Source organism: Mirounga leonina, unplaced genomic scaffold (assembly GCF_011800145.1).
Source record: "Mirounga leonina isolate KUSES-001 unplaced genomic scaffold, KU_Mleo_1.0 Mir_154, whole genome shotgun sequence".
Lineage (NCBI taxonomy): Eukaryota > Metazoa > Chordata > Mammalia > Carnivora > Phocidae > Mirounga > Mirounga leonina.
In genome coordinates this window covers 6,674,492-6,694,768 of record NW_023270389.1, presented here as the reverse complement: position 1 = coordinate 6,694,768, position 20,277 = coordinate 6,674,492, and the positions used below count along the sequence as shown (strand labels likewise).

General features: G+C 43.1%; 1 protein-coding gene across 2 annotated transcripts in view; it reads right to left on the bottom strand.

The window, feature by feature from the left end:
* The window catches only part of DDR2 (discoidin domain receptor tyrosine kinase 2), a 152,324-nt gene that overhangs the window by 51,234 nt on the left and 80,813 nt on the right, over positions 1-20,277 (bottom strand). For both annotated transcript variants that reach the window (XM_035010046.1, XM_035010045.1), the window contains one exon: positions 9,269-9,377. In XM_035010046.1, coding sequence (XP_034865937.1) covers positions 9,269-9,377 — 109 coding nt within the window. The remainder of the gene's footprint in view (positions 1-9,268; positions 9,378-20,277) is intronic.

Below are 20,277 nucleotides of genomic sequence, written 5' to 3'. Positions count from 1 at the left end.
GTCCGCACTCACTCTCCACACTATCTATAATGAGACCTCAGGGTCAAGAGGAACCACCAATTTGGGGAACAATCTGGGCAGAGGACCCAGGAGGGCTTACTGCCGGTCTACATCTTACAACATATTGGTCTCAGATCTGTTGAAATATGATAGCAAGGGGCGCCTGTGTGGCTCAGTTGATTAAGCATCCAACTCTTGATTTCAGCTTGGGTCATGATTTCAGGGTCGTGAGATCAAGCCCCACATTGGGCTCCATGCACAGTGGGGAGTCTGCTTGAGATCCTCTCTCTCTCTGCCCCTCTGCCTGCTCATGTTCTCTCTCTCTAATAAGTAAATAAAACCTTAAAAAATATGATAGCAAAAGGAACCTGCATTCTGGTTACAGGATATAAATACAATACACAAAAATCTGTTGCATTTCTATACACTAAAAATGAGGTATCATAAAGAGAAATAAGAAAACAATCCCATTTATAATTGCATAAAAATAATAAAATACCTAGAAATACATTTAACCAAGCAGGTGAAAGACCTATATATCAAAAACTACAAGACATTAATAAAAGAAATCAAAAAAGATACAAATAAATAGAAATACATTCCACGCTTATGGATGAAAGAATCAATATTGTTAAAATGTCCACATTACCCAAAGAAATCTACAGATTCAATGCAATCCCTATCAAAATCCCAATGGTGTTTTCAAAGAGATAGAACAAATAATCCTAAAATTTGTATGGAACCACAAAAGAATCTGAATAGCCAAAGCAATCTTGAGAAAGAAGAACAAAGCTGAAGGCATCATGCTCCCCAACTGCAAGATATATTACAAAGCTATAGGAATTAAAACAGTATGGTATTGGCATAAAAACAGACATACAGATCAATGGAACAAATAGAGAGCTTAGAAATAAATCCACACATACATGGTCAGTTAATTTACAACAAAGGAGCCAAGAACATATAATGGGAAAAGGACTGTCTCTTCAATAAATGGTGTTGGAATACTGGGCAGCCATGTGCAAAAGAATAAAACTTGACCGCTATCTTACACCATGCACAAAAATTAACTCAAAATGAATTAAAGACTTGAATATAAGACCTGAAACCATAGAACTCGTAAAAGAAAACATAGGTGACATGGGTCTTGGCAACATTTTTTTTAATCTGACACCAAAAGCAAAAGCAACAAAAGCAAAAATAAATAATTGGGACTACATCATACTAAAAAGCTTCTGCCCAGCAAAGGAAACCATCAACAAATGAAAAGGCAACCTGCTGAATGGGAGAAAATATTTGCAAATCGTATATCTGATAAGGGACTAATATCCAAGAAATATAAAGAACTCGTGCAACTCAATTGCAAAAAAGCCCCAAACAATCCAATTAAAAAACAGGCAGAAGATCCAAACAGACATTTTCCAAAGAAGACATACAGATGGCCAACAGGTACATGAAAAGATGTTCAACATCACTCATCATCAGGGGAATGAAAATCAAAATCACAATGAGATATCACCTCACACATGTTAGAATGGCTACTATCAAAAAGACAATAAATAACAAGTGTTGGTGAGGATGTGGAGAAAAAGAAATCCTTATGCATTCTTGGTGGGAATGTAAATTGGTGCAGCCCTTATGGAAAACAGTGTGGAATTCACTTAAAACATTAAAAATAGTACTACCATGGGGGTGCCTGGGTGGCTCAGTCAGTTAAGCATCTGCTTTCAGCTCAGGTCATGATCTTGGGGTCCTGGGATAGAGTCCTCTATCCAGCTCCCTGCTCACTGGGGAATCTGCTTCTCCCTCTCCCTCTGCTGCTCCCCCTGCTTGTGCACTCACTCTCTCTCTCTCTCTGTCTCAAATAAATAAATAAAAGCTTAAAAAAAAAAATAGAACTACCATGGGAGCTCCTGAGTGGCTCTGTTGGTTAAACATCTGCCTTCAGCTCAGGTCATGATCCCAGGGTCTTAAGATCGAGCCCTGTGTCGAGCCCCCCACTCAGAGGGGCGCTTGCTTCTCCCTCTCTCTCTGCCCTCCCTCCATCTACTCCCTCCCTCACTCCTCCTTGCTCTCTTGCACATGCACTGTCTGTCTCTTTCTCTCTCAAATAAATAAATAAAATCTTAAAAAAATAGAACTACCATGTGATCCAACAATTCCACTTTTGGATATTTATCTGAAGAAAATGAAAACACTAACTCAGAAAGATGTATGAGCCCCCCATGTTCATTGCGGCATTGTTTACAAGAGCCAAGATATGGAAACAACCGAAGTGTCCATAAATGGACGAATGGATAAGGAAATTGTGGTATCTTATACAACAAAATCTTAGTCATGAGAAAGAAGGAAATTCTGCCATTTATGACAACATGAATAAAACTTGAGGGCATTATGCTAAGTGAAATAAGTCAGACAGAGAAAGACAAATACTCTTTGATCTCTCTTATGTGTGGAATCTAAAAAAATTAAAAACAAACAAACAAAAAAACAAGCTCACAGATACAGAGAAGAGATCGGTGGTTGCCTGAGGCATGGGGTAGAGGGTGGGAGAAATGGGTGAAGGGGATATAAATTTATTAAAAAGTAAAATAAGGAATCTAACTGTTGTGGGGGCAGTGGAAAGAACCTGCATCCTCGGAGGAAGGACATGGCATAGCATTTTGTTATCACAGGGTGAAGACAGAGCCTGTTATCAGAAAGCACTTGTCACATACTGAGGATCCCAAAGTTATGTGGCTCCTGGTTTGGGTACCACCCTAACCTCATTTTTGTCCTCATGACCCCACGATGACAAACATCTCCATGCTCTTACTTTTCTATTTGTGCTCTGTGCCTTTCCTTAAGCTCAAATGTTCTCCTTTCCTCTTTTCCCCTAGCCTCACAAATGCTTTCATGTCCGGCTCACTTTCATACCTTCAGTATTTCAACCAATAGGACACTGGAGACCTGACCTGGTTGGGTAGCACATAAACATTCTGTGAGTCTAACACTTCAAGAGACAGTACAGCACAGAGGTCAAGAATATGCTTGCTGCAGGTGGATCACATCCTCGCTCTGCCCCTTAGCTAGCTCTGTAATCTTGAGTGGGTTACCTAATGTTTCTGGGCCTCAGTTTCTCCTTTGTAAAACTGGAATAATAAGACTACCTAATTCATAAGACTATTGTGAAGATTAAATTTGCTGATACCCACTTAGAATGGCACCAGAACTATATTAAGTGCTCGTTGGATATTAGTCGGTACTCTTTTTTGAACTCTGCATTCTCTTTTTCCCTTTGGCACAACCAAGGATGTTTGAGGGGCGGATGAGCTTCTGTTGTCCCCAGAGAAAGATACTTTTACTGGCAGGAAGGATACCAAAGGCCACCCTCAGGCTAGACTTGACAAACAAACATACAAGCAAGAAAGAGCCAATCTGGGCAGCATCAGGCATTGCTTGCTTAAGAGAAATTCAAGCAGGGAGGTCTCTTCCCAGACTTTTTATCTCCCTCCGAAGGCCCTGTTCAGGCTGAATAAAGCAAGCAAGCAATCTCTTTCTCTCCCCTGACCCCAACTCTCTCTCTCTCTCTCTCTCTCTCTCTCACACACACACACACACACACACACACATACAGGCACAGCACCAGCACCTCATATCTGGTTTCAGCAATCTGAAACTAGTACTACAGTCTCATTAGATGAGGCCCCACAAACCCTCTCACACATCTCTGGGGACATGAATTATGAGAGCCCATGGAAACAAAAATGATTCTCCAATTTGGAAATGTGTGTACATAACTTAACATGTATCAGCTTTGGTGGGAGACAAGGTGTTGAGGAGAAGGGGACAACTCTGTGCAGAAGGGAACCAGAGCATCTCTAGTACTTTGGTTTCTTTGCAAGGCTGAGTCAGTCCTGAAGGGCTCCTAGTTCCAGCCTTGCTTGCTGGGCATGCGAACGAGACCAAGGCTCCAAGAAGGAGCCCTGTATGATCCTGTTAGTCTTCTTCTATTGCTCCACCTCAGGCTGTCCCTCAAACCCCAGTGACCTCTCACCCCCATAAATGCACACTGGCAGTCACAAAAAGGAAACCATGAGGATGCCCAGCTATTATATGATTATTGGAGAAAGGTCATTTCCTCACTAGTTCCCTCGCGGGGCTGGGTGGTTTTAGTGGAATGAACTCGGGGCCGGGAGACTAGAGCCTTGGGTTCCTGCTTTACCATAAGCTAGATCTGTGCTCATGGACAAATCACTTACCCCCTTTGACACCACTTCCTTTATGTGTAAAATGAGGAAGAGAGACTTGAATATTGCTAAGGTCCATTGCAATACAAACAGCCTAAGATGCTAGTTGCCTAGACCTGAAGAACTCACTGGAAGGTAGGACTGATGCTGGAAATAACAAAACCACAATGATGAACCTAAAACAAATTTGGAGTCTATAGGAGAAGAATTCCTCCTCTCAAAATCCCAACCCCCTAATGTCTTTGTCCCTCCCCTGTAAGTAGAACATTCTAGACACTGAAAGAGGACTCCCCCACCCCAGGGCTCTGAATTGCTAGTAAGTTGCCCGCTTTCTAGGAGGGGAAAACGTGGAATGGAAATAGAAAGCCCCAGCACTGCCCTGCCCTGGCTCCGCACCATGGATCCTAAGTGCCTGGGTTGCCTGTTAGGGAAAAGAGCTGTTTCTCCCTTTTCCAAGTAAAAGCAGTTATCACAGGCCAAGTCAGAGGGTAGGACCAATCGCCCTTGTGCTCCTCACATAGAGCAATTATCTGGTTGGTTGGGTGAGTCTTTAGGACCTCAGACCCCAGGGGCTCTGTGTCCACGGCAATCAGGTCACTTTTACCCATCCTCCTACCTAGAAATCCACGAGATTCTGGGCCCTGACTGGCCACCGAAGGAGAAGCCTGGAGGAGTCTGACCTTGGTGGCTGATCAAACAACTACTACAGCCCAGAGTATTCTTATGCTTCATTGTGAAGTCCAAAGACTTCCCTTTCTCCTGGAGGTACTCCCAAGCTCTCCAGTTAAGTCCTGTAGCCCAGCCCAAGTTGGGAAGGAGGGGAAACTTGACCCAAGGACCCATGGGAGGATGGAAAAGCTGCCCCTTTGGGTCCCTCACTCAGCGCCCTCCACCAGGCAGCCCATGTGTACCTCTCCCTCCCTCCCAGCCACTGGGTACGCTAGTCCTTCTTCCTGAAAGACTTCTTCTTGGACCCACGTCCACAGAAAAAAAGCCCTACAAAAGGCTTCTAGTACTATGAAACTCCTGTAGGTTAGGCTGGGGCAGGTTGTCTGTACCCAACCTGTCATAAGAGGGCATTTCAGGGTTTAAATTTTAAAAAATATTTATCAGCTATCTTCTTTGTGCTTCACCTCAAAGGCAAGGTTGTTTTAAAGTTCAGATTTTAGATCCCTGAGTCTGAGAAGTGCCAGGGAGTTGGAAACAAGTGGATTTTCTTACAAAGAACAGCCATGCAAGATCAAGGACCCTTCTTCCAAGCCCAAAGCCCATCCACATCTTCCAATACAGGCAGTAAAGCTCCCACACCATAAAATCATAGTGACAGAAAGGCTCTCACAGATCATCTAATCCAACTTCATCTCACTACAGGTGAAAGGATTAAGGGAGTGCGAAGAGAAGTACAGTGGAATGCTTAGTGTCACACAACTAATTTAAGACCAAGCCAGAATTGTAACCAGGTTTTTCCTCAAAATAACTTTCTAAATGAGTTGAATACTATTTTCTAAGTGAACTGCAAATCATTCATCAGAATGTTCTAGTAATATGCAAATCATTTATTGATTTGTAGAAATGTTTTTCAGAAAGTGTTGGTATGACTGTTTGACAGGGATGCTACCAGCTAACTGATACTCCTGAGTCACGATTTTGACAGAGGAAACTGCCTCAAACTTTTCCAATGACTTCCCCATTGAACCGACAGTCATTGGGACCTGGTCCCTTGTGCGCTGTTAGAACTGGAAGATGGCTCAGCACACTGCACGCTTTAGAACTGGGTACATAATCCTGCGTGTCAGCATTTCCCACGGGGACCTGCAGAGCCTACACTGCAGCCCCCAGGGACAATGCTGCCTTCAACACTGCCTCTACCAGAAATGCCACCATTACTGCCTGCCCCACCACCTGCTCTGCTGCCCCTGTCAGAGCTCTGCTGCTGTAGAGCAGCGAGTCAATAGACCTGCCATCATGTCATGACCTACTACCTGTATCCTCCTAACACCACTCTGCAGCCTCTGTGGGGTGACGCCAGCAGCCATGATGAAATCTCCAAAGTGGGCTTAAATGAATGAGCTTGCTTTAGATTAATTATATTATTCATTAAGTTTAATGCTTAACCCAATTACTATTTGCCAGCCAATATTTTATATCAAATAATCTATTAAAATATGTGTTGATATTTTAACAATTGGCTCTACACCAGATCTGTTTATAACCCAGTCCAAGATGCCATCTATTTATACCATGTGACCAACCTATGGGGAAAACTTAACTGGCCAAGAATTTCCATCTTTCAAGAAACATCAATAAGGACTTCTAAAAAGTCACCCATAAATCCATAAACATGTGTTTACTATATACCTACTCTATGTTAATCAGTGTGCATGCCCTAAGACTCCATGAAGCCCAAGCTTTGTGACCAGATCCTTTAACACAGATTACAATTTCCCATTGCTTGTCTCTAGCTTACCTTGATAAAATAGAAGACATGGAAGAGAGAAGGATTAGTTCTTCAACATACCTCAAATATGCTATGTTCCTATAAAGATCTTTGCAAGTCAAGACCTTTATTTCTTCTTCCCTGGCAGAAAGAGCCAATAGAAATAGTTGACAGCAGGAATAGGGAGAAAATGTTTTAAAGATAACTGTTTGCTGTCTTCAAACAGCTCATTTCCTGCCGGAGGGCTACCACAGTTTCCTCTCACACAGATGGCTAGCTCTTTTGGTGTATTCATGAAAATGCCCTCATGTCATTTCAGTCTCTGTGAATGTGCCTGGCACCAAAACTCTCTACCATTCTGCACACACACAGCGACACTTCCTAGGAGATCTAGTCAGGGAGATGACAATGGGTTTGTTACATTGAGCAGGAGGTAACCACCCTTCAACCAGGTGAGAGGAACACAGAGGAGAAAAATGAAAGACTGGTGAGTCGAAGTTCAGATCTGAAATGTACCAACTAAGCTCATTACAAGAAAGTAGTAAGACACTGGGTTTATTAAACCAGTAAATCTTTGATTTTAAGGTGTTTTGATTATACTTCCTTTTCAGGTATGAAGACTATCCCACGGAGACGGAATTCTTGTGAGAGGAAGAGGGTGAGAATGTTCACAATGTACCCTCATGCTATAGGAAAAGGACAAAATAAAAATGTCCTCAAAAATCCAAATACAGCACGCAGCAACTGGAACTCTCATATGCGACCATGGAGGGGCAAATGGGTGAAAGCCCTTTGGAAAACTCCTTGGTGGTATGTAGAAAAGCAATTGTATATGACATATAACCCAGCAATTACACTTCTAGGTGTACACTCCAAAAGGCTGAGTACATACTTCTACCAAAAGACCTTTACGAGAATGATTATAGCAGATTTATTCATAATGGACGCAAACTGGAAACAATCCACATTCCCATCCACAGTAGACTGGATAAATAAAATAGTCAAACAAAGTAACATTATACAACAATGAAAACAAATAGCTGCCAACTGCATGCAATGAACATCACAAACAACACACTGAATGAAAGAAGCCAGACACAAAAGAGCATTTAGGCATCATCTGCTTCCACTTATATAAAGTACAAAAACAGGCAAAATTAATCTATATTGTTAGAAAGCAGGATAACAATTAGCTTGGGGTGAGGGTGGGGAGAAGTGGCTGGAAAGGAGCGCGAGGAGAGCCTCTGACGTCTGGTGAGGTTCTGTTTCTTAATCTGGATCCTGCTGATGGATGTATTCGGTTTGTAAAATTCATCACACTGAGCACTTATACTATGGGTACTTTCCTGTATTTATATTTGTGTCCACACGAGAAATGGACAGCTGTCCTCCCCCTTCCCTGTACTCAGGCCTGTCCCAGGTAACTCTTTATGCCCGCCCACTCTGACACTGGGTGTGGCCACGCCATTTGCTTTGGCCAATGAGATCTCAGCAAACACGACTGTCGCATCGGCTTGAGAAATGCTGCACGTCTCTGCTTCTGCTCTTGCTCATGTGCAATTTCCATGAAAATATATCCACACTAGTCTGCTGGAGGAGAGCACAGCAAGGTGCCCAGTCGTCAGAGCCAAGGCCGTCCTAGACGAGCCAATAACCAGCTGACTCCCAGATATGTGCAGGAACCCAGAGATCAGAACAACAGTTCAACCAGGCAAAGTCACCAGCACTACACAGGTCATTAAGAGGCACTGCTGTGTAATAGACAAGTGATAAAACTGAACGCTTCAATTTAAAGTTAAAATATACAACTAATTTTTTAAAATTGGGGGAAACGAAAAGATTTCTCTTCACACATCTATTTTTGAGTATGGCCACACCCGGTAGGAAAGACTGCCAAGATCCGGCAAGACCAGGGTCCCAAAAGCACAACATGACATCCAAGTAAAACACAGGCCTGAACCAGAGAAAAATAACTGGAAACCCAATCTGCAGAGGTTCTAGAAGACATCTAAAAGTTCTCTCCTTCTGTTTCCTAGAAGATGCAGAAGCATATGGATGCTTCTTCCAGTTCCCTTTCTTTCTTTCTTTCTTTCTTTTTTTTTTAAATTCCCATTCACTCCACTCTACTTGATATCAGGAGCCCTTTCACAATAGTCAAGATGTTACATAGACACAGGACATTAGTTTCTGATTCTGCTTTGGACATGTTTCATCATGAAAGTAAAAGGAAGGAAGGAAGGAAGGAAGGAAGGAAGGAAGGAAGGAAGGAAGGAAGGGAGGGAGGGAGGGAGGAAGGGAGGGAAGAAAAGAAAGGAAGGAGGGAGGGAGGGAAGAAGGGAGGGAGGAAGTGAGGGAGGGAGGGAGGGAGGAAGGAAGCAAGGAAGGAAGGAAGGAAGGAAAAGGAAGGAAAGAAGGAAAGAGAGAGAAAGAGAGAGAAAGGAAGGAAGGGAGAAAAAGAGAGGGAAAGAAAGAAGGAAAGAAGAAAAGAAAAGTAAAGAAAAAAGAAAGACAGACCCTGTGGATACCCTTGGCAGGGCCTTTCCCAAGATAAACATTGATGGACTTGGTCTTCTAGCATGTGGCTGAGCAATGGCTGTGTTACCTGGATTAACCTGAGCTTTTGCAGAACTCAAGATGGGCAGCAGCAGGAGCAGCACCAAGGGCATCCTGGGAACGGAGGTCAGCTCAGAAGATGGCGTTGGAACTGGAGCCTGCAGCCCACCAAAAAATGCGAGAAAACAAAGAGGAGAGGAAATGAGTGAGACAAATACTATCAATATGAATGAATGTGGTTTTTATGATTATATTTGTGTTCTTAGAGTCTTTATTTCTATATCTGGGACTTCAAATCACAGACTTTGAGAATCAAGTGGGATATTCAAGAGTCACATGATGTAAGAATTCCCAAACTCTATTAGGTCATGGAATTAAAATTAGCAAAACTATAGGCAGGTAACAAAGTTTTACTACAATACATACTTACCCAAATTGTGAATGGTGATAAACTAAAACTTACATTTATGAAGTTTTCATAATTTTGATACTGATTCCAATATTAAACCAAGAAAAACATTCAATTATGTTAATGTGTTTGCCTTTCAAAAGATCTAAGGTCAATATTTATCGGTACCTGGGATTCTGTATCTTTAAATTTCCCCAAATGACCTGTGTGGTAAGGGCTTAGAGTTGAGACATTAGTATGAACTCATGTTCAGCTTAACAGAGATACATATGGTTACATATGGAACATTTAAAGATATAGCATATATACAGGTTAATATACACACAAGTGTCTTTTTGCTGTATCAGCCCAGAGGGCCTAGAAGCCAGATACCACAACAGCAGCAAGTAAGTCTGGTGCCGCCATCTTGGTTTTTAATACCATTTTCCAATAAAAGAAACCAGAGTTCCCTGGAGAAGTGGCTGATCCCAGGCCTGGGGTAGGACACATACAGAATCTTTTAGTGACAGAAATCAAGAAAGTATACACCCAAAAAAATGATGGGGATGTGTCAAAGGGACACAGGAACCAAGTGAAAGAGTTCCCAGTGGTCAAAGCTGGAACAATGTGAGTGACAAAATACATAAAGTAGTTTTGGACTATAACTCAAGGTATAAGAAATATCTACAAGTCCATGTTGATATAAACAAATGACTGAATAAACAAATGGGGGAGAACAGAAATATTTCCCATTCAAAAGAATTGTAAATAATTTATGCAGACACTTGGCTCTTAAAGAGGTGGCACATAACCTCACCCCTTAAGGTGAACTACACACAGTGACTTTCTCCCAAAGAGCCTGGAACGGAAATGGAGAAAGGAACTTTTCAGTGGAGAAACTTGATAAATACTACCTCAAGCCAGGTGATGGAGGTTAACCTCACCTTTGATAAGTCATATTGATACAACATCTCCTGGATATGATGTGATGAGAATGGCACTTAGCCTCTGTGATCTTCCTCCTAAAAACTCATTACCTCAGTCTAATCATAAGAAAAACATCAGACCAATCCCAATTTAGGGACATTCTACAAAATCCCTATTGAGTCATCCCCAAAACTGTCAAGATCACAAATACAAGAAAGTCCCAAGAAACTGTCCCAGCTAAGGGAGGCTAAGGAGATATAACAACCACATGTAACATGGCATCCTCGGTGATGACCATGGAACAGATAAAGGACATAGGGGAAAACTGAGGACATCTGAATGAAGTACAGACTTTAGTTAATAATAATGTATCAACATTGGCTCTTTCACTATGACAAAGGTACTGTACTAATGTCAGATGTTAATAATAGGGGAAACTGGGTGTTGGGGAAACAGGAATTCTATGCACTATCTTTGCATTGATTCTGTAAGTATAAAACTGTTTGAGAATAGAAATTTTATTCAAAAGTTTCCACCAGGTAACACTAATCCAAACATTGGATCTACTGTTATAAATAATACATAATTATAAAGGGAGACAAAATCCATTCAGCTAGGGTGATTAAAGAAGGCTTCATGGAGAAATCTGATCTGATCAGGTTCTTGAAGGCTGAGTAGGATTATAATGGGCTATAGTGGGGATGGAGTAAATAATATGCTAACAGAGCCAAGACCCCTTTTGAGGAAACAGAAGCTTTCTATGATATTTTCTAGGCAGTAGAACTCTGACCTGCCCTCCTCAAAAAAAGTCATTAAAAAAAAAAGCATATATTCAGATGCCTGAAAAGGATGGAGCCAAAACTAATCAAGCACACAAGACTAAAGTGGCCTTATGGTGAGGGGTCAGGGGTGGTTTCATGGCATTGATTGGATGGGCTAAAATATGTGTCTCCCAGTATGCCTCGTCACTGCCAGCAGCAGGAACACAGTGTTTCCATAAATGAGTCCCCAAACTAATATGCCCAAGAAAGAAACACAGGCAGAACTTGGAGACCTTGGTCGCGGCTATAATCCAACACTGGCCATGGCCATGATCCATGATGTCCTTCCACAAAGACCCGAGCTCCTTGTGAGCAACCATTTGGCCTTGCAAACCCTGCCTTGGCTAACCACCCTCTCCCTTGGTAGAGGAGTCCTACAATTCTCTCTTGTGGCACCTTTCTCATGAGTTGTGGGCCATGACTGTCTCCCCTCTATAACCTTCCCCAGTGGTTCCTTCTACGAGGAATGTCTTTCACACCTCACTCCCTTCACCAAAACACACACTAATTTTGCCTCCATTAGGTCCTCCATAACATAGTTATAAAATGATCCATGTAGTCATTACCTTCAAAATAGCTTATTATTGTATCTCCAAAAGAATGCTTTATATTTTGTACAAAGCAGGTACTCAAACATGGTTTTTAACTGAACGAAGCAGAACTCACTGGATGTTCAAAATTTTTTGACTGAATTTCCTTTTGGAAACTGTTACTTGGTTTCAGGCTGTGAATCTCCAAAACAAGTGATTATTTCTGCTTTGCTTGCTGAAAAGTAAGGTGTCAGCAGCTAACAAACAAAGAAGAACAGAAGTACTCTAACTACACCATGGATCTCTAACATGTGCCAAAGACTCTCTCATGTAATATTCACGGTAACCCAATGAGGTTAGTTTTCATGAGCAAGGTAATTGAGGAGGAAGAGGTTAAAACTAATCCAGTTACACAGCTGACAGGTGCCAAAACTCATGTGAACCCAGGATTTGTATTACTCCAATATCCACACAGGTTTTGTTGTTTGTTTTGTCTTTGTCATCATACTACACTCTCCTTTGATCTGGCCTCTGCCAACGTCACCAGAGCTACACTCCTCAGGACCTCTGCCAAAATGCTTCATGCTCTCTGTCTGGATCAAACCTCCGTTCGACAGTCACTTCCTCCGTAAAATACTCCCTGGCCCTCTTACTTGTTACGTGCACTAAAATCTTCTTATTATTTTTCTAAATAGAAATGATCCTAGTTTTTAATTATGTATTTATTGCTGTCATGTCTAATTAGGGTCTTCCTCACCCCCCACCCCCATAAGTTCCATGTTTATTCTACTCACCATTGCTTTCTCAACACCTACCAGAGTGCTGGATAAATATTTGCAGTGTGAATTAATGATTGCCTTAAGCCACATATTCAGTGACTACATCTGGCCACACTAAATTCCATACCCTAAAAGGAAGTGTACCCAAGGTTTATGATAAGTGTACGTCACCCTTTTCTGCCCTTTTGAGTGAGTTTTTCCAAGGGTTCCATATTTAAGCAATGTGACACGTGAAAGGAACCCACAAACATACATGGAAGAACTTCAAGGAGGTAGAAAGGCCCTTCTGTACCCACTACTTTGGTTAATAGTACAAATTCCTTTGACAATTTATTCAAGCTTTGATAATAAAGTTCAAACTACAAATATCGCTAGTCAGGGGGTGTTCTTTCATCCATTTTTTCCAGTAACTGTTCTCTAAGTGTCTACAGGTGCTATTCCATGTGCTAAAAAAGGCAGCTTGGAGCTGTCCTCATGGAGCATGTAATCTACAGGCAAACAAGGAAATAAATAAGAACCCTAAAGGGATATATGTGCCATGAAGAAAATACAGTGGGGTGAGGTGGTAGAGAGTGAATGAGGGCTACTTCAGGTAAGTTGGTCAGGAAAGCCCTGTCTGAGTGTGGGATTGGCACAGAAATATATAAAGAGAACAATGAAGAGAATAGGGACCCAGTAAAGACTCATATATAAATGGGAACTTACTATATTATATAAGGGGTATTTAAAATCAGTGAAATGGTTAATTTGTATTCAGAAACAAATAAAGGTATATCCATAACTCACACACAAAAGAGAAAGCCCAAAATGTAGAAGTAGAACTCTAACAGTATTTCAAGAAAGTATAGGAGCATTTGCTAGAAGATCACTGTAAGAAAGGCCTGCACAAATGAGACAGAAAACAAAATCCAAAAACAAAAACAAATGATAAAAATCTCCATCAAAATGTTAAATGTCTTTGAGACCAAAAGCATCATAAACTTAACAGCAGGCTAAGATAGTTATTTGATGTTTTATAACAAAATAATAACCTATGCTCCATATATTCCATTTATTATTAGTTACCCTAGAGAGAGACTTATGTATCTGCACAATGAGTGTGTGTACAAAGAATTGCTTTGCAATATTTTTTAAATTTTACTTTATTTCATTGTGGTAAGAACATTTAACATAAGATTTACCCTCTTAACAAATTTTTTAGTATTCAATACGTTATTGACTGTAGGTACAATGTTGTACATCAAATTTCTAGAATTTATTCATCTTGCTCAATCTTAATTTTATGCCTGTTGTCCTGGCAACCACCATTCCACTCTCTCATTAGATAAATTTGACTATTTTAGATCCCTAATATAGTAGAATTATTCAGTATTTGTCCTTCTGTAACTGCTTTATTTCACTTAACATAATGTCCTAAAGGTTCATCAATGTTGTTGATATTACAGAATGTCCTTCTTTTTAAAGGCTGAATAATATTCCATTGTGTGTATATACCACATTTTTAATTCATTCATGTATCAACAGATATCTAGATTGTCTCCACATCTTAGCTATTGTGAACAGTACTGCTATGAACATGGGAGTGCTAATACCTCTTCAAGATCCTGATTTCAATTCTTTTGAAAAAATACCCAGAGGTAGGATTACTGAATTATATGGTAGTTCTATTTTTAAATCTTTTAAGGAACCTCCATACTGGTTTCCATAGTGGCTGTGGCCAACTTATGTTCAAGAAGTGTGCCATGAATACACAGTGGGGAAAGGATAGTCTCCTCAACAAATGGCATTAAGAAAACCAGATACCCACATGTAAAAGAATGGAATTGGACCGTTATCTTACACCACACACAAAGATCAACTCGAAATGGACTAAAGAGTTGTATGTAAGACCTGAAACTTTAAAACTCCTGTTAGAAAACATACGGGAAAAGCTTCATGACATTGGCCTTGGCAATGATTTCATAGATATGGCAACAACAACAAAAATAAACAAACAAGACTACGCCAAACTAAAAAGCTTCCACACAGCAAAGGAAACCATCAACAGAGTGAAACGCAATCCATACAATGGGAGAAAATATTCATAAAGTATACATCTGATAAGGGATTAATAACCCAATTTTAAAATGGGTTAAGGACTTGAGTCTCTCCAATGAAGACATACAAATGGCCAACAGATATAAGAAAAGAATGCTTAACATCACTAATCATCAGGGAAATGCAAATCAAAACCACAATGAGGTATCACTCCACACCTGTCAGGATGGCTAGTATCAAAAAAAAAGGAGAGAGAGAGAGAGAGAAATGTGTTCTCGAGGATGTGAAGACACTGTTGGCACAAAATTTTTTTTAAATAACAAAAACATGGGGAGATTTCTATGAAGAGGGGAATGCTAGAAACTATGATATATTCCTGCAGTGAAATACTATGCAAGACTTTAAAAGCATGAGCTGGGTAGTTATATGGTTAGGTGTCCATGACATGTGTTTGGATGAACAAAGAGGTTACAAGATTTATGTAAAGCACACTCTATTTATGGGTAAGCACACACACACACTCACATACATTTACATACACAAAAGCTCTAGAAGGGTAAACCCCATGCTAATAACAAGCTTCACTCTGGTACTCACTCCAGTGCTCAAATAAGAGAGTAAGTAGAGGCAGAGCGAGGACCCTCAGGAGACAGTGCTGGTAACAGTAGGCCCCTCACTGGAGATTGGAGTGCTTGGCAGAGGAGACTGGGAGTGGTGATCAAAAGGAAACCCTAGCCTTACTGATCGTGTTTTGATTCTTAACAAGGAAAATATGTTCCTTGTTAATGTCTTTTATATTGGTTTTTCTGACCTAAAGCAATTTCCCAGGGGCAGTCTATCAGCATCTGGAGGGTGCTTTCCAACCAATCATGCATATCCCAGAGGTTAGAGGTACATGAGGAACTCATATCTGAAGAATCACTTGTGGGACTGAGCGGGATTGTTGATTAGTACATCTTACACATGAATAAAGTAGAAGCAAAAAAAACCATTCAGAATTGCTGCTTATACCTTACTTTGTTTTTTTAGAACACTTGCACTTCAGTAGGTGTTTATAAATGCATTATTACTGGGCCTTAACATCAATCCTAAGGAGAAAGATTAACACCTCCCTTTACAAAGTAGGAAAGTAAGGACTGATGTCACTCTACCCACTCACGGCCCAATATTTTCCAAAGAATATCAATGGATATGTAGCTCAGAAAGAATGTGTCCCGGGTGCCTGGGTGGCTCAGTTGGTTAAGTGACTGCCTTCAGCTCAGGTCATGATCCTGGAGTCCCAGGATCGAGTCCCACATGAGGCTCCCTGCTCACCAGGGAGTCTGCTTCTCCCTCTGACCCTCCCCGTCTCATGCTCTCTCTCTGTCTCATTCTTTCTCTCTCAAATAAATAAATAAAATCTTAAAAAAAAAAAAAAAAGAAAGAATGTGTCCCTTGTAATAAAGAACCCACTTCCCTCTTCACAGTCAAAACCCCCTCCCCTAGCCAAGCTGGATGAACACACACTCCAAACTGACTCCATAGGGCCGGGACTCCCCAGGCCTGACGGGAGACGGTTGGCTCTCCATGTCAGGGCTGCCCACACCAGGATCTGCACAAGCTGTGGGGCAAAGCCATCAGGAAAACCAGGAAGCAAATGCAAGGTAGATGGGAGTGTGGCAGCCACAACTAGAAATTAGCAAGAATGAAAACAAACCAACCAACCAAGAATCTAGAAGGTCAAACTTCTTACAAGTTGTCTCGGCAATTGGGTGAACTTCTAAAAGCCTCCTTCTGAAATACAGAGCCACATTATGGTGAAAAAGCAAGTCATCAGCACATTCTGCCTGACACCATCCCGTCCTACGGAGAGTTTGTTCACACAGGGAGGGCTCGCTCCTGGTCAGTCCCATGTCGCCCGCAACTCCAGGTCATAGCACCTGGGGACGAACACACTCCTCTTCTCCAACTGCCTTGAAAAGTTACACAGTTTCCCTAGTAACAGGCTCTACTCCAGGGCCCAAACAGGGTGGTGAGCGAGGATGGAGCACAGAGGAGAGGGGTCTGAAATGCCTTTGGGCTGCTGAGTGAGCAAGGGTGAGCAGCATGGTCAAGTCTCTCACTCTATACTGGTCGAGCAACAGCCTTTCAGGGCTCCCAAACACGAGCCCTGTGCCTTGTCTCTTCCTTTATTATAGAATTGAATACACATGATAGATAGATAGATAGATAGATAGATAGATAGATAGATGATAGATAGATAGATAGATAGATAGATAGATAGATAGATAGATAGATATTTAGATGATACATATTTAAATATAAAGAGAAACACTTTTAGAAATGTAGCTATCAGAGGTAACTGCATTTATGTGGGGGGAAAAAAATACCATTGTTTCTGCTCTGTGATAATATGGCAAGTCAGGGAGAGCAGGCAACCCTTGGGACCTCTTGCCCTAAAATGGATGGAAACTTCGAGCACTTCTCTTCCTCCCAAGTACCTTTGAAGTGACCCTAACTTACAGACAGTAGAGCTTTCTTCTTCCCCCAAGTCTGAATATTAGCACAAACAGTCTTTTTCTCTGAAGCAGAACTAGTGGTATCCCCCACTTTAAGAAGTGTCTGAACTCGCCAAACTCATCAATCATGAAATGCTTATCCACATTACGGAATAATTCTTTGCACAACACTGAAGTGCCAGGTACCTTTGAATAACAAGTTTCCACAGTGTACGATTACACTAACATTCAGCATACAAAAATGTTCCATCTACTTACTGAACTCATAAATCACTGAGTGAGGCTCCGCATTACGTAACAGTTCTTCACTTTACACAAGGATCCAGTGCCGGGTTCCCTTGAACAGAAAATCCTTCCGGTACATTCAAAATATGATTCCATATACTTAAATCCAGGTCGTGATCGAGTTTTCAGGAATACAGCCTGGGTATGAAGCGAGGCACATCTGCTTTGGGAGATGGGCCTTCTCCCTGGACAGTCTGTCTTCCCAGATGCAAAAGCTGGAGACAACGTGAAGTGACCACCCCTTGGGGGCGGCGGTGGGGGCGGGCGGAATAAAAAGGAATAAAAAGTCACAGATTTCCAGCGGAGATCTTCCTGCGGAGCCTGTGATAGGGTCTGAAGAGGAAGTGTCTGCTCTCCCAGAAAATTATCTATAGCCTCCAGCCTGGGCCCCTCCACCTAAAGACAGGCCTTTTGCGCAGGAAAAGGGCGGGGCTCCGCCGGGCAAGAGTGGGAAGGGCACAGAGATAAGGTCTCCGGGCCGATGCACGAGGCTGGGTGCACACAGCTGTGTTGGTTAAGTGACTGCCTTCAGCTCAGGTCATGATCCTTGACCTGTGTCTTGTGTCTGTGTGTGTGTGAGATTCAGACCTGGGCGGGTGGGGGGGGGAAGGGGAGAAGAAAACCCACTTGCTTTAGAGCTGTATATTTTCACTCAGGGGCCATTCTGGGCCTTCAGGCTTGTTTTTCCTCTCTGCTGACTCATTTTCATTTCAGATTCAACAAATCGAAAGCAATCTTTGGAGTGTTTAATACTCAGCAAACAAATATGCAGAAATGAGCCTGGTTTTGGCAAGAGATGGGCCCCCAAACACACACACACACACACGTGCATGCGTGAACACGCTCACACACCAGCCAGCCTTGTGTTATTTGGCTCCCCAAAACTTACTGAAGCCTTCCTCACTCTCATCCTGCCTCTGAGAAGCTCCATCTCATGCTTCTCAAAGTGTGGCCCACAGTGCTAAGCCAGAGGCCCCGAATGGCCTGATCTGTGAGTGTTTACACACAGGACAGGCCCCAGACTAGCCGAGGTAACCCTCACAGCTCAGAGGCGGTGAGACAGCGAGCCCGGATCCTGCTGCCTTGGTTAGACGCGCACTTCACTCCTCTCTTCCTTGGACTGTAAAATGGAGACAACTTGAGTCTGTCATTGAGGTGAGGGGAAAGCCAGGTAGCTGTCATTTTCTCTCCCTCCGCCTCTGGGGAGAGGAGAGGATGCTGAGTGAGGTCCCTGCCACCTAAGACATTCCCCCCACCCGGGACAGAATGGAGCACAGAACACTGACTGTGTGGCATCATTTGATGTTACTTTCTAGATCAGAAGCATTCAGGACATCAGATCTAATGCCTTCACACTATGAGCAGGAGGAAGAAGGAGAGGAAATACATAGGTGAAAGCAGGGCATTTTCCCAACCCAGAAAGACCTGTGACCCAGTCCCCTGGGCCTGCTGAGTCCTTGGGCAGCTCACTTTGCCTCGCTGAGCTCCAGCAATCCCTGGTTTTTCGTTTAGATAGTTCCCTGCCATCCCGGACTTCCATCATCGTGCACTTGAGCATTTTCCCACGCAGCCCCCCATTCCTTCCCCCATCCCACGCTCTGTCCCAGGCTCCTCACACCCCCAGCGTGCGTGCTGGGGCACAGAGGACTGCCTGTCTGCGTTACTGGGCACAGGAGGTTGGTGTGAGGGACTAGGGGTCCAAGGGTTTGGAGGTTACGAAGGAAAGACACTAGTCCTCAAAATTACGGACCCACCCCAGTGGGAGCTTAGGAGACCCGAGAGCTCACCCATCTCGATCCCCTCTGGTTAAAGGTGAGGAAAGTAGGGCAGCCCGAGAAGCAGAGAGGCCTCGTCACAGGCGACCACCGGTCAGAGGCAGGGCCCGGCCCCTGGTCATCCACACTCTCTCCCCAGCTCTGCTCTCCTGTCAGCACCGCCTGTCCCAGCCCTACCTCCTCTTTTCCTTCCCAAAACTCCAAGCACGCACACCGTCCTTAGGCCCTGTCTGGGATAACTGATTTCTTTAAACCAGAGTGAAGTTACGTGGAAAATCCCTGCGGTGGTTTTCCAGTGCGTCCACAAATTTTGCCCCCTTCTCCTAGCGAGGGCAGGTACCCCATTTCGCTCCTCTTGAACAGGCTCGGGGGAGTGACTTGCCACTAACAGAATGCAGGAAACGTGATGGTTATGGGACTTCAGAGCTGCGTCCCAGAAGGGCGTACACCTCCACTCGGCTCTCGCTCGCTCTCTCTCTTTCTCTCTCTCAGCACAGCTGCCCAGGGAACCTGGCTGCAAGGCCACCAGGGAGCCCAGGCCCTGTGGGAAGCCACGGCCTGCAGGTGTTCAGGCCCACAGTCCTCGCCGAAGTCCCAGCGAATAGGAACCTCCGCTCTCACGCCGAGAATGACTGGGGGCCCCCCTACTCTGCTACAAGCACAGCCTCGCTGAGCCCAGTCACCTCAGGAGCATGAGGGTTGGTGACAGTGATGTGGTGCTCCTTTTACACTGTGAGGTGACTGCACAGTAAGAAGTAACTGGAACAACCTCCTTGAGTGAGGCCTAGCCTCCCACAAACACAGGTATTGGTTGTTTTTTTTTAAGATTTTATTTATTTATTTATAGGACAGAGAGAGACACAGCGAGAGAGGGAGCACAAGCAGGGGGAATGGGAGAGGGAGAAGCAGGCCTCCCGCCGAGCAGGGAGCCCGATGCGGGGCTCGGCCCCAGGACCCTGGGATCATGACCTGAGCCGAAGGCAGACGCCTAACGACTGAGCCACCCAGGCACCCCTTT